This window comes from Tachypleus tridentatus, chromosome 2 (assembly GCF_004210375.1).
Source record: "Tachypleus tridentatus isolate NWPU-2018 chromosome 2, ASM421037v1, whole genome shotgun sequence".
Lineage (NCBI taxonomy): Eukaryota > Metazoa > Arthropoda > Merostomata > Xiphosura > Limulidae > Tachypleus > Tachypleus tridentatus.
The window spans coordinates 77737817-77753848 of NC_134826.1; the positions used below are offsets into that span (position 1 = coordinate 77737817).

The following is a 16032-nucleotide window of genomic DNA, read 5'->3' on the forward strand; positions in this document are numbered from 1 at the left end:
CATGGGGGACCCATTTTCTAAATTTTCACACCTTTCCAAGCTGTTGAAGATGACAGTGAACTGTTGAATTGGTTGAATTAAGCTTCTGTGCTTGTTCTGCAGCTGCGACAGCACAATTTTCATCAAGTGCAGCCAGCAGCAAGTTATCATAAAACTCAACAGGACAACCTAAACGTGGTGCATCACTTACGCTGTAGTCACTTGAAATGAACTTCTGAAACCACCTTCGAAATTTTCTTTCACTAAGAGATTCCGCACCAAAGAAACTTCAATATTGTAGTTTCTGCTGTACTATTGCCTTTTTTAAATTCATAAAGCATTATATGCCTAATGTACTCCTGAGACACATCCATTTTCATAGGCCCGGCTTGGCCAAGCGTGTTAAGGCGTGCGACTCGTAAACTGAGGGTCGCGAGTTCGTATCCCCGTTGCGCCAAACATGCTCGCCCTTTCAGCCGTGGGGGCGTTATAATGTTATGGTCAATCCCACTATTCGTTGGTAAAAGAGTAGCCCAAGAGTTGGCGGTGGGTGGTGATGACTAGCTGCCTTCCCTCTAGTCTTACACTGCTAAATTAGGGACTGCCAGCACAGATAACCCTCGAGTAGCTTTATGCGAAATTAAAAAACAAACAAACAAACAATATTTTAAAACATCTTCATCATTTATCACTGTTTCTGTAGCTTTTCCAAACTTGCAATTATAGCGTTCGTTTATTCGTTATTAAATATATTAAAGTCTATTGAACAACAAACAATCATGAGGAAGGAAAGATATTACATTTGTTGGCCGTGGAGGTGTCGGGGAGAGGGGCTCTAGCAACTGAAAATAGCTATTACTGAAAGTAATTGATATATGGTTGTATATTATAGTTTGCGTAAAAAGGTTCGGGGTGCAACAAAATGCATCCGACGCATCAGCATTATGAGCAGGTGCTTAGCGCCATCTTTTCTGTGGGCATTTTTTATAAAAGGTTTGTTTGTTTGTTTTAAATTTCGCGCAAAAGTACACGAGAACTATCTGCAGTTGCCCCTAATATAACAGTGTAAGACTAGAGGGAAGGCAGCTAGTCATCACTACCCACCGCCATCTCTTGGGCTATCCTTTTGCAAGCAAATAGTGGGACTGACCGTCACATTATAACGCCACCCATGGCTGAAAGGGCGAGTATGTTTGGTGTTATGGGGATTCGAACCCGCGCCCCTCGGATTATGAGTCGAGTGTGTTAACCACCTGTCAATGTCGGGCCTATTTTATGAAAAGAGATTAAAGATAATAGCACTACATTCATCGCATAATTGGTCAATGTTTGTCTTATGCAAAATAGGAAGAAATAAATATCAGTGTTTTCGTTTTTGGTGAAAGTGAGTATGTTAGTTATTGGAACTCGTAGGTATTCTACTAAGGTATAGTACTTTTACCAAATTTTAAGTTATGTATTTTTAAGTGTTGTATTAATTCGGGTTTAATAGAGATCTTTACATAAATATTGTGTTCCTATTATTTTGATGAGTTTCTCGTGACCGATTTTTTTTCAAAAAACGCGTGTTTACAATAAAGTCCTTAAGTTATCACTATTTCGTCATCTACAGTTGTTAAATGATTCGGAAAGAGCCTTTAGATTTAATGAGGACATGGAAACTGGGATTTGGAACAAATATTGTTCTACTTTCTTTCCGTGTAATCGTTAATTCGTTAACCTTTTTCGTTATCTTTATTTGATTTTAGAGTTCCAACTCCAAATTTTCTGTCTTATTAATTGTTTCGTCTGTTTTGTTACAATAAGCGTGTAAGTGAAGAAACATAACTACATTTTGCTCATCAAATATACTTTAGAACAGAAGTTTAATAGTTTCGTGATTAATAATCTTTATCTTTGCCTTCCGTAAGACGAGCTCTGTACATTTCCAGTTACTTTAAAGTAACTTCGAAAACATGATATCGGGTATAAGTTTACAGAATCAACAAAGTGCCATTCCTGAAGCCGAATCTGTGAAAATTTCTTCTAAAGAAGTGAGTGTTGGGTTACTGAATTTTGACTCTAATATCTTATAAAAGTATATATTCTATTTTTAATTAATTACTCTCCTTAGAAGTAATTGGAGAACTTCATCATCTGGTTGGGACTTTAGTTTTAGTAGATAATGTTAGATGTGAAGTTTCTGTGTAACAGAGACTATCTATACCATAAACAATAAACTGAATTTATCATGTATATATGAAAACAAATATCTACGGTTGTAAGTTATCATATTATTTTATTCTTAGTAAAAATGTTGCAATATACCTGGTTTATTTTATCCAGTTACATTAGGATTTTGTCTGTTAGGCTGAAAAGCATATATTATTACTAAAAAAATGCATTATCTCTTTCCTTTTCGATTAACTGAGTAACCATTGTTTGGTTAGAGTAGATTTATAAATTAAATAATCTATAATATGAAAATACTCCATCATTAACTGGATCGCAAGTACATTTGTTCTGTGTGTTAACTAACAAATGCCTGTTCTTGTTAAAAATCAAAAACGTATCTTGAAGACGTAATGAAAACAAATTGTTAAAGATAAGACAAAAGGCTTTCACATTAGGTGGCTTTCACACATTTACTTTGATCTAATGATATCGTATGACTCTATTTTCTAGTCTTTCGTTTGTTTTACAGTTAATGAAAAAAGGTCGTTAAAACGAAAAACAGTTCCTGTCGAACTGTTAACAAGAAAATTAATAATCTTTAACTCGTAACCACGTTGCTACTTCTTAATATTAACTTTGAGGTTTGTATGTTGCGCATGTGTACACTAGAATAACAATAAGGAAAAATCACATTGCAATAACACTAATTTTTGATGCAGTTATCTACATAAAAAGTAATAATTTGTAAATCTCGGCGCAGCAAAGATTCTTAATAAAGATGTAAAAGAAAGTGAACTAAGTTTGAGAAGATTTTATAACATATTGCAGTTAAAAACTTTGTCATGCAGTGACAGACACCTAATAGCCTAATATTCTGGACGTCGCGTTGTGTTTGTGTGTGTTTTTAATTGCAAAACCACATCAGGCTATCTGCTGTGCCCATCGAAAGGAATCGAACCTCTTATTTTAACGTTGTAAATCCATGGACGTGCCGTTATCTGAGCGGAGGGCAACACGTTTCGAGCGAAAATGTTCTCATTACAAGAGTAATGTCAGTCTCGTACATCTTCTAAATCCGTAGAAGGTCTTCGTGATAAAATTGCCCATAAAACGAAGCGTCTCACTTTTAACCTATATAAAAGCCAATTGTCAGATCACTTCATGCTGTTTCTTTTCGAAATAGAACTAGTCATAACAACTGAAATTCACTTATCCAACTTGAATAGTGTGATTATTCTATCTCTTAAGATCTTATTGACGGAAGGGGACAAGGGGCCGAGAGGGAAGAGATAGTGCCGTGAAAAAGTAAAATGTAATGAGTGTTGGTAAATTAAGCCTAAAATAAAGACTTGTGTAAAAGCACCTTATCTACAGCCAACTGCGTAAAATTTATCACGAAATTGGCCTGGCATAGCCAAGCGCGTAAGGCGTGCGACTCGTAATCCGAGGGTCGCGGGTTCGCACCCGCGTCGCGCTAAACATGCTCGCCCTCCCAGCCGTGGGGGTGTATAATGCTACGGTCAATCCCACTATTCGTTAGTAAAAGAGTAGCCCAAGAGTTGGCGGTGGGTGGTGATGACTAGCTGCCTTCCCTCTAGTCTTACACTGCTAAATTAGGGACGGCTAGCACAGATAGCCCTCGAGTAGCTTTGTGCGAAATTCCAAAACGAAATTTAAAATAAAATATCAATTCAATTTTAAACTTGAGTCACTTCTGAATTAAACGATTTTCTGTCGTATCATTAAAGGTTTTTAATAAAAACAAATATATTCAATCAATGCAGACTAAATTAAGAAATCAGCAATAGTTTGCAAAGATTTGCTTGTACCTGTCATTTTTAAACCTTCGGTGCATAGATTAACAAAAATATTAAGGTATAATTTTGTTCTTAAGCAACATGACGTAAAAGCCACTGTGAAAATGTGATGTGTTGATAAAATCCACTGGCTTTTCTGTGTAATAGTTATTAATCTACTTTAATTTTAGCCATAATTATTCTACGAATATACTACGAATTCATTTTTAATTATTTTAATTTTGATTGGCTTAAAAAGGAACTTGCCGATGTTTGACTGCTCCAACTGCACTTTTTCTCTCCTTATTGGTTAAGCTTGATTTTAAAAACATTATTTCTGCTTGCTATCAAATGTGAGGTTAGAGTATACTGTCATTTTTACGGGCTATTTGCTGGTCACAATAAGTTAATAAAATACTTCACTTAAGATTTAATTATGTGTTTTGTGTGGACTCTGAGAAATTAACTGAACTTTGACTGTTAGAAAATGCAAATATCCTCACGTGATCACATTCATACAGTGTTTCTCTAAATAAAGGATGATGACCTCATTATCTCAACACATCAGTGGCTAGAAAGAAGAGGCAGAAAACTTTTATTAAAATAAGTGACTTGTATACTGTCACAGTGTATTTTATATCATACTTAATATTGAAAATAAGTAGTTTAAACTATACATGATACTTTTCACATAAATGTAGTGTTCACATTACTTTAATTAGATTTTTTGTATCTCACTAAAATTTAAGCCGGGAAATGTTATTTCACATTACAGTGTTAAAAACAAAGTTCTAACACTGTATTTACAGTATTCTGTTTTTCAATATTTGACGGTACAATTCAGCAGCATAAAACATACGCTGTGCCCGATGTATAGCAAATACTCAAATACTTAGACTGTGTAAGACTGGACAGAATTTTTAAAACTATAAGAACTATCCAGACATAATATATGATACTTATATGCATGGTAAATGTGTGAGGTTTAGTTAAACAATGATATTTTTAAAGTATCAAATGTATGATTTCATTACGTCCATGGCCCGGTATGGCCAGGTGGTTAGGGCGCTCGACTCGTAACCTGAGGATCACGAATTCGAATCCCTGTCACATCAAACAAATTCGTTCTTTCAGCCGTGAGGGCGTTATAATGTAATGGTCAATCTCACTATTTGTTGGTAAAAGAGTAGCCCAAGAGTTTGCGCTGGGTGGTAATGACTAGCTGCCTTCCCTCTAGTCTTACATTGCTAAATTAGAGACGGCTAGCGCAAATAGCCCTTGTGTAGCTTTGCGCGAAATTCAAAACAAACCAGTTCATTGCGTATACAACAAATTATGCGCTTGAGTGATAAGTTAACTGTTTCCATTTAGTGTTGATAAGCTTTTTACAAATTCAGTCTGCAACAGTAATTTGTATTTAAATATTAAGGTTCCAATCGCATGTTATATTCATTCAGCGACGCTTCAGACTCCGAAAATGGAGCTGTTATTTTTTTGACTGAGAAAGTTTGAAAACAATGTCACGGTAACATGTATTACTTTTTTACCTAAAATTGATGCAAAAACGTAACTTTATGCACACCATTACTACTTAAGTTATTAATTTAACAAAGCATCAAACCTTTTTAAAAAATAAAAAATACTAAATAGTTCCCATTAATAATCGGAGGGAGGGGCACTTCGTTATAAATAGTGATTATTTTCTCAATATTTACTCCTGTTTCCTCACATGGTTTGCCTTTCATTTACACTTTTATCTGTTTGAAATCATTGTTCTGTAATTCGTATACAAAATTTACCTCTAATCAAAGGCTAATATACTGTCTTCAGTATATATAAATAAATTCTCGGACTTAAGTTTCACACTTATTGAAACACTTGTTAGCAAAACTTCATGATATACTAATGTGCCATTTATTAAATCATCCAAGTTTATAAAATACTTAGTCCAATGTAATGATATATATGGTATATATTTGTTCAAAATTTCTTCAGACACGTTATCAGTCACCATGAATAAAAACATAATGAATTTTTCAAAGTTTTTTAAATTACAAAACATGCATTCGAAATACGTAATTAAACTGTCAAATATATGAAAACAAGCGGAATTAAACGTGAAACATCGTACCACACATGCTTCACTATATAAAGAAATAAATATTTCAATAGAGACTAATTGTGTAATATTATAGTTACTGGTTTGAAAAAACTAGCATATCTACTATTTCAAAGTAGATTTTGAAACTGTTACAGTAACATACATTTTCACTTAAGTTATTAACAACTAATATATAGAAAAAGAAGCAAGTATATTGCTGTCCCATTTGCACATTCCGAATCTTTCCTGGATGACAAACTTTAAAGCTGGTGTGGCCAAATCTAAGAAATCAGCAGAGCCTTCTTTCACATGATTGATACAACTTCTGCGTTGTTGAAACTAGCTGTTTATAAATTACAGGATCAAAGTGCGTGATGGAAAGGTAGGGCTCATCTAAACAGATTCCAAATATTGCAGAACAAACAAGAAACAGAGTTAGGAATTTAGATCTTGGAAAGTCCTCACAATACAGGCAATTGTATTAGTAATTGTATCATCTTGTCAAGAAAGATCCTGACATCTGCTTCCTGCTAAAAATAAAGTAACGCCACAAACTGGTTGAACCTTTCTCTTTTTAAAGATACACTTAGATTTTTCTTTGGAGCAATGTGTATATCGAATTCTGTTGCTTTTTTCCAGACTTTATGATTAAAGTCACGAGAAATCAGCCGAATGAAGTAGTCAATGAACTACTTCAGAGTCATAAGATCTTATTGCATTAACAAAACAAGAGTTATATATTTATCTGGGCCTATCACTTTTTCCACCTTGCTGTAGAATTTCACCACTTTTCTGTTAAACACAAGTGCAGAGCGTGTATGACAAAGTAAGTGCATTGGGATATGATCAGTTCCAAGTTTTAGAGCTAGTTCTTCATGACCATAAGTTATAAGCTATTGCATTTGTTTCCTGCAAAGTAATTTTTCAAAAATATCTGCTTCAACGTTATCACGTGTTGCAATAATGTTCAGGTCAGTTAACTTAAGTTTTGTAAACTGGAGCAGCTCTCGTTAGCTATAGGTAATGTTGGAATAGGGCCTGAACTTGCCATCAATGGTAACACCTTAGAGTATCCACCAGCTTCCTGTTTTTTTAATCTATCACTGTGATATGTAATGACTATATCCTCATTGCTCATTTTGGTCATGGTATTTTCAGCTCCTTCCAAATAGTCCATTGGAAACTTCAATTACCGCTATAGCTACTTAAGTGTTGGAACATCAGAACATGCTTTTAATTTTGTCAACCACCATATAGAACCTAAACTTTATTTTCCGCCCACTTTCTCGGATATGCTGGAATTCTTATAGTATATTATCTGTAGAACTAAAAGAAGACTGTTCAGTAACAGATAAACAACAATTATTTGTGTTCCTTCTGTCTCTTTATCTACTTCAATCTGTAGCTCATATTCATCATCTTCCTCACTATATTGAATATTGCTGCTATATGAACTTGAGTCTACTTCATCCTAGATCTGAGGGTCGCGGGTTTGCATCCCGTTCGCGCCAAACATGCTCGCCCTTTCAGCCGTGGGGGCGTTATAATGTGACGGTCAATCCAACTATTCGTTGGTAAAAGAGTAGCCCAAGAGTTGGCGGTCGGTGGTGATGACTAGCTGCCTTCCCTCTAGTCTTACACTGCTAAATTAGGGACGGCTAGCACAGGTAGCCCTGGAGTAGCTTTGTGCGAAATTCAAAAAGAAACAAACAAACTTCATCCTATTTAACTTTTGTCTACATCTCTTCTCCCTTTTATCTTGCCAGTTTTCAATCTCATCATACGTTCAAGTTGCATTTTGCATTCTCTGGATCTTTACCATTAGCGATCCACAAGCTCTTCAAGGAACATTTTTATCGGCCCTCTAATTTCCTGCATAAAGTCCCATTCCATCTGACTCGTCTTAACACCATGTTGTCCAAGTTTGGTCCTTTTCCTCTCATTCTCGCAAAATTTCAAATAGTTTCATCATGTCTTCATTGTTGGACTTCCATATATCACTCTGTCTCATTTTTCTGTATTGAACATTCTTCTTGAAGTCGGTGTAAAGTTTATTAATATATTTAGAGGGTGTAAACATTGTAATGTTCCCAGTGTGTAATCAATACATTAGCCAGGAGCTTCACCGCGTCAGCAACTGTCCGCTGCTTCTTGCCAACGCTGTCCTTTTGCATGAGATATATCATGTAATTAGGATTAAATAAATCGGTTTGTTTCCACGGGTTGCAAAATGTATATCTGAAAAATTCTTCTCGATCTTTAACCATAGATTAATGTCCTACTACTTTCAAGTCAACAGTGACAAATATTCCATTCCATATAATGAGCTCTTGATCATTCACGGCAAATAGTTCATCTTAGAGGTGGGTACATTAATTTGCAATATTATTTACTTGTTGAAAGTATTCTAGACACATTTCGTACTGAAAGTAGGTAGGTAGGTAGGTGTATACGTTATTCTTTTATTGTTATGATAATATGCTTTTATATTTTGAATATTAATCAGTTTCTAAACCTTTTCTGATCCTTAAAATGAGATTTGTATATAGTTTTGGGTATTTAGGCTAAAGAAATTGTTTGACATCATTAACTAATCAAACTTCAGGTTACTAAAATGGAAGGAGTGGAAAGTAAGACCATTATGAATGGGTGATTTCGGGCAACAAATTTCTTATTATCCTCATAAGCAATAAATATTGTTCAATATAGAACAGATATATGTCTAACATCACGTACTGGTTGCGTTACATTAATTTCATTTTAACGACGTTAACAACCATAACTGAAAACCTGAATTTCAAATATTCTGTATATATGCACTATTTTCTATAAGGGTACAGTTTGAACTATTGTTATTTAGAATACTGCATATTTTGTTTTATGTAACATTTTCGTGAATAACATGGCTACTTTTTGTTTTGCTTTTTTTTCTATAAAAGCCAAACATATTTTATAAACAACAACTGTATAATATTGTTTACATCAGTTTACTGCAGGAGGAATATCCAGTGTATGCGGAGGAACAAGAGCCAGCATCTTAAATTCACTGTCTTTAGACTCGCACGATGGTAACATTAAGGAAACTAAATCTGGTTTGTATTCCAGTCGCTTCAGTTTTCTTTTCACTACCATATCTGCTTCTACAAGTATATTGACCGTTTGGAGATACCCTTATATAGTCTACAAACACGGAGGTGAGATAGAAGTTAACGTCACTATTTATCACTTGTTTTAGACAAATAATAATGAAGTTTTTTCTGTCTTGTGTATGACTACATTGAATAACTTGTGAACCCCATCCACCCGGGTATATTTACTGCGCATGACACAATGTCTTACATTCACATTTTTATTAAACTATATTTTGTTTGTTACACCAATTAGAATAGCTCAAAATATTGGCTAATAATCCATACTTTAATAGTATATAAGTTTTAAGTTATTAATTATACAAGGCAACATTTTTTAAACCCCGAATTTCCCCTAGTGTGACACCTGACACATTTCCTCTTAGCATGTTATCATTCCTATTTTTTCTACCACTTCTTGAAAGGGTATGAAGGTAAACGTAAATTATTTTACACAATCGTCATTTCTCAGATAAACCACCTTTATTAGTCATTAACTTTGTGGGGCTACAGAGCTATCGAATATAAAATCATATCCCTCCTGCCACACATACACAATCACATCTGTCACATCCTTCTTCATAATTCGTTTATAGTTCATTTGTACGTTTAAGAAGATATTAACAATTAGCTTGGATGAATTTGTAACGACTGTTTTCACAGAGTTAGAATGCCAGAAATTTTGTGAGAGGTAAGGTAGCCCCCCGCTAGTACAGCGGTATGTCTCCGGATTTACAACGCTAAAATCAGCGGTTCGATTCCCCTCGGTGGGCTGAGCAGATAGCCTTTGTGGCTTTGCTAAAAGAAAACACAGAGGTAAGGTAATTTCTCTACTTATGCATGTTATTACCATATATAATATTAGTCTATACTGTTTGAAGCATTATTTAATTACATAAATTAAATGCAATACTTTGAGTAGTATAAAAATTAGGGTTAACTCTCTTTGACAACCGAGAGCAAGAAAAGATTTTATATGTATTTTATTTCTTGTTTTTAATGTTTATTCTTTATGTATAATTATAAAATAAACTAAAATGCAAAAATAAGGATATTTTTAGGTTTAATATTAGATTACGTAAAATAAATAATAATAAAATAAAAATGTTTTACGAGGCATGCACACGCGCTCCTTGCAAGTTGTACGAATCGTGAATATTGTAATTCAATAGCGTAACGTGAGATGAACGTTCCCCATGTGATTTGAAACTTATTAGCACACGGATAGCAGTTAGTCACGATTCAAGGGACACTAAAACAACGAAATATAATTTTAAATAGATGTATACAGAATGAACTTTGTGCTAATTAGGATAAACTAACTTTTTATTTTGATCTTTTTTGTGGTTACGAGATCGGTTACTTAGTTTCTCTAATCTAGCTCAAAACGAAATCGCTAACATAACTTTCATGCCCGACATGGGAAAGTGGTTTAGGCACTCGACTCGTAATCCGAAGGTCTCGGGTTCGAATCTCTGTCACACCAAATATATTCGCTCCTTCAGCTGTGTTGTCGTTATAATGTGACGGTCAATCCAACTATTCGTTGGTAAAAGAGTTGGCGGTGATGACTAGCTGCCTCCCGTCTAATTTTGCACTGCTAAATTAAGGCCGGCTAACGCAGATAGCCTTCGTGTAGCTTTGCGCGAAATTCAAAACAAACCAAATCGATAAAACTGATTTTGTTTGTTAGATGTGTGTTTTCTTATAACAAAGCCACATCGGGGCTATTTGCTCAGTCCACCGAGGGGAATCGAATGCCTGATTTTAGCGTTGAAAATCCGTAAACTTATCGCTGTACCAGCAGGAGACGTTGTTAAATGTGTTTAAACTAGACTAAAACTGTCATATTTCGAATTATCTATAGGTTGTAGAAGTAAGTGCGTTTAAAGAATTCCCGTTAAGAAATGACCATTAAGTTTCCCAATAAGGTATTTATTACTTCAAAAGCATGAAGTTTGTTAATCAGATCGTTTCAAAAGTGAAACACAGTTTTAGCACAAATATTATTATTTTTTCAATAATTCATTATTAAAACAGATTTTACTTTTAATGTGAGCAGTAAGTTACCTAAATAATATAACGAAAAAAGTCTTGAATCACCACAAACGTCACTAGGGCTATAAACAATGGTTGATTTTTATCTTTAGAAGGTTCAGAACACATTATCGAACAAAGATTCGAACCTTCGAAAGTACTTTGAATAATTTAATAATGGCGTCATCTAAATTACTTTAGGCATATTAATAACTTTACTGATATAGTGCCAAATTTAGAAATGAGTTTTTTTTTATGTACTGAACAATCTACTTGATAATGATATTAGACTTCCTATCTTTTCTGTAAAGGTAAAAAAATTAAAATATCTTAATATATTATATTTTTTGATTCGCTGTATGTATCAGGCCTATATATCACAGATAAAATTGAAAATATAAACTTTGAAATTAAAATACTCATTCAAGTGTATGTTTAAAACAAATAATTGTATATTTACATCAGCACGATGTTTATATATGCATAATGCTATGTGTAATTCTCAGTATAACTTCATACTGTAAACTTGCATGGCCTGTTGTCGGCTATTAAAAAAACTACAGCTGACTGAAGGGAACGCCCCCTGGTGGAACAGTGGTAAACTGACTTCTAACACTAAAATTAGGGTTCTGTTCTTTACGGTGAATGGAGTAGATACTCCTTTGTGTATCTTTGCGCATGAACAAGTAATTTAAACACATTTTAAACAGTCATCGTACAAATCTGATTAACAATCAGTATTCACATAATATAGCTGAATGGATTGTTCCTTATATATAATAAGTTATTGGGGTTAGTGGACATTTTTTATACTAGTTATATTATAAAATGTTTTTCACATATTGTACAACAAACATTCATCACATACAATACAGCCACTAAATGTTACTCCTCTATGCTTCACCATAACCGTTCGCTCCAGCATTAGCTACCACAGGTAATGTTTTGGTTGTGTCTGTTAATACAACTTTTAGTGTACGTAATTGGCCAATTTTAATGAGTCAGCGAGAGTCTTGCAGACTTACAATGCTCAATCCAGGATTTCATTCCCTGCTGTGTCGCTTTGCTGTAAAACAAACAAGTAATTAATGTTATACAAACCAGAAAAATAAAATTTTCTGACATTCACGAGTGTTTAGTATTTAAAAAATGCCAAACGGTTGCTATTAACAAGTGAAGAAAAAGTGGCAGTGTTGGAATGCCGTCTAACAAACCACAGAAGATTTATAATTATCTTCGACTTCCTTACTAGCGACTGAATCTTTCAACTCCCTACTACGTGTGACAGATGTATTAGAAGCTATATTTTTAATGTTTTGTTTGTTATCTAGAGGATACATAATTTTAATGTTAATTGTGGGAATAGGCCTAGAATGTTTCAAATTTACGTCAGGAAAACCTAGTGTTCTTGCAAAATATCTGGAACAAAGATTAGTTATAAACACAAGCGAATCAGTCAATAAATCTAGAACAAAGATTAGCCATAAATATAGGCGAATCGGTGTATAAGTTAAGTTAGCTTGCAGAGTATATCAGTGAAACATAGATACAGGTAATCATTCAGCATTTTGTTTTCCGTTACTTGGTCGATCAGCCAGGTAGTTGTACCAGTATTTTTATTTTTCTGTTATTGTTGTTGTTAATCGGGCTATTGTCCATTGAGTGTTATCTATAAAGTTGTATAGTACCACAACCTGCAAGTTAAGTGGATAGGCCTGTGAAAAAACGTTAAGATGGAAATAAACTGATTTGTTATCGTTGCATTGAATCGACCACCAGATAATTTGGAAAAATTTACCAGCGAAATAACGTTACAACAATATTTTCATAGTTTGTGCCAAAAGATTCAGGTCGATAAGTGTAACAAGATCTTACTCAATCTGAGTTTGTAGATATGACTGTTAGGATTAAGGTTATACGATTTTCATGATGAAAAACTGATACATTTTTTTTACCACACTGAGTCACATTGTAACAGCTCTGAAACAGTTTAAATGACAATAATATTTTCACACAGTTGCTAAATATGAGGGTCGTTTTAAATGCCCCACTGGCTCAGCGATATGTCTGCGGACTTGCATTGCTACAACCCAGGTTTGGATACCCGTAGTGGGCAGAGCACAGATAGGTCATTGTGTAGCTTTGCGCTATATTCCAAATAATCAAAATCTTTTTAAAACCACAGATAAAACTAACCCTGCAAAAGTTCACATAGTTTAAAAAATTATAAAGACGTCAAATTGTTTTCAGCTTACTCTAACAAATATTGTTTGCGGCTGAGAAAGTATTAAAATCCGGATCTGTGCGGCAGTTTAACGGCAAGTTACGTTAAGGAAACATAGGAGAAAGATAGAATAGTATACCGTGTGTTTTGTATTAATCAGGTGATCCGCCAAGTAAAACCGTGTATAATGAAGAACCGTACAAATCAAATTCACAGAAAATCAATAATAGTTCATAGGTTTATTGTTTCTGATCTTTCTTATGTTCCTTTGCTTAATGGTAACCAGTCTCTGTTTCTTTGACGATAAAACTTTGGTTCTTTAGAGCAACATCAAAATCTGAAATGGATATAAACAAATACAAGCAACTCGCACTTCCTGATTATAATGTCAAAATGTTCCTAAAATTAACGAATTGTATAGCTTAATTACACACAAAAATTAAATTTTCTTAAGCGTAAATTTTATTCGCATTTTAACTCTGAACAAAAAAATGTTTCTTTAAGTGTAACCTATTTAACACAAATATTTAGAAACATTAACAAATAACTATGGGCATAATGTGTATAAACCAATAGGAGTTTAAGGGTAACAACATTAACAAATAACTATGGACATAATGCGTATAAACCAATAGGTGTTTAAGGGTAACAACATTAACAAATAACTATGGACATAATGCGTATAAACCAATAGGTGTTTAAGGGTAACAACATTAACAAATAACTATGGACATAATGCGTATAAACCAATAGGTGTTTAAGAATAACAACATTAACAAATAACTATGGACATAATGTGTATAAACTAATAGGTGTTTAAGGGTAACAACATTAACAAATAACTATGGACATAATGCGCATAAATCAATAGGTGTTTAAGGGTAACAACATTAACAAATAACTATGGACATAATGTGTATAAACCAATAGGTGTTTAAGGGTAACAACATTAACAAATAACTATGGACATAATGCGTATAAACCAATAGGTGTTTAAGGGTAACAACATTAACAAATAACTATGGACATAATGCGTATAAACCAATAGGTGTTTAAGGGTAACAACATTAACAAATAACTATGGACATAATGCGTATAAACCAATAGGTGTTTAAGGGTAACAACATTAACAAATAACTATGGACTTAATAAGTATAAACAAATAGGTGTTTAAGGGTAACAATATTAACAACTAACTTTGGACATGATGCTTATAAACCAATAGGTGTTTAAGGGTAACAAAATTAACAAATAACTATGGACATAATGTGTATAAACCAATAGGTGTTTAAGGGTAACAACATTAACAAATAACTTTGGACATGATGCTTATAAACCAATAGGTGTTTAAGGGTAACAACATTAAAAAATAACTATGGACATAATGTGTATAAACCAATAGGTGTTTAAGGGTAACAACATTAACAAATAACTATGGACATAATGCGTATAAACCAATAGGTGTTTAAGAGTAACAACATTAACAAATAACTATGGACATAATGTGTATAAACCAATAGGTGTTAGGTAACAACATTAACAAATAACTTTGGACATAATGTGTATAAACCAATAGGTGTTTAAGGGTAACAAAATTAACAAATAACTTTGGACATGATGCTTAAAAACCAATAGGTGTTTAAGAGTAACAACATTAACAAATAACTATGGAAATAATGTGTATAAACCAATAGGTGTTTAAGGGTAACAACATTAACAAATAACTATGGACATAATGCGTATAAACCAATAGGTGTTTAAGAGTAACAACATTAACAAATAACTATGGACATAATGTGTATAAACCAATAGGTGTTAGGTAACAACATTAACAAATAACTATGGACATAATGCGTATAAACCAATAGGTGTTTAAGGGTAACAACATTAACAAATAACTATGGACATAATGTGTATAAACCAATAGGTGTTTAAGGGTAACAACATTAACAAATAACTATGGACATAATGCGTATAAACCAATAGGTGTTTAAGGGTAACAACATTAACAAATAACTATGGACATAATGCGTATAAACCAATAGGTGTTTAAGGGTAACAACATTAACAAATAACTATGGACATAATGCGTATAAACCAATAGGTGTTTAAGGGTAACAACATTAACAAATAACTATGGACATAATGTGTATAAACCAATAGGTGTTTAAGAATAACAACATTAACAAATAACTATGGACATAATGCGTATAAACCAATAGGTGTTTAAGGGTAACAACATTAACAAATAACTATGGACATAATGTGTATAAACCAATAGGTGTTTAAGGGTAACAACATTAACAAATAACTATGGACATAATGTGTATAAACCAATAGGTGTTTAAGGGTAACAACATTAACAAATAACTATGGACATAATGCGTATAAACCAATAGGTGTTTAAGGGTAACAACATTAACAAATAACTATGGACATAATGCGTATAAACCAATAGGTGTTTAAGGGTAACAACATTAACAAATAACTATGGACATAATGCGTATAAACCAATAGGTGTTTAAGGGTAACAACATTAACAAATAACTATGGACATAATGCGTATAAACCAATAGGTGTTTAAGGGTAACAACATTAACAAATAACTATGGA

At 33.5% G+C, this 16032-nt stretch overlaps 1 protein-coding gene across 2 annotated transcripts in view; it reads left to right on the forward strand.

The window, feature by feature from the left end:
* The first annotated feature begins 1736 nt into the window (after positions 1–1736).
* The window catches only part of LOC143244291 (sodium-dependent noradrenaline transporter-like), a 101386-nt gene continuing 87090 nt past the window's right edge, over positions 1737–16032 (forward strand). The window contains exons 1-2 of one of the 2 annotated variants that reach the window (XM_076488678.1): positions 1737–2012; positions 9017–9224. In XM_076488678.1, coding sequence (XP_076344793.1) covers positions 1935–2012; positions 9017–9224 — 286 coding nt within the window. In that variant the 5' untranslated portion in view covers positions 1737–1934. Of the gene's footprint in view, positions 2013–9016; positions 9225–9753; positions 9975–16032 lie in introns of those variants that run through there. The other variant, XM_076488679.1, reaches the window with a different exon arrangement.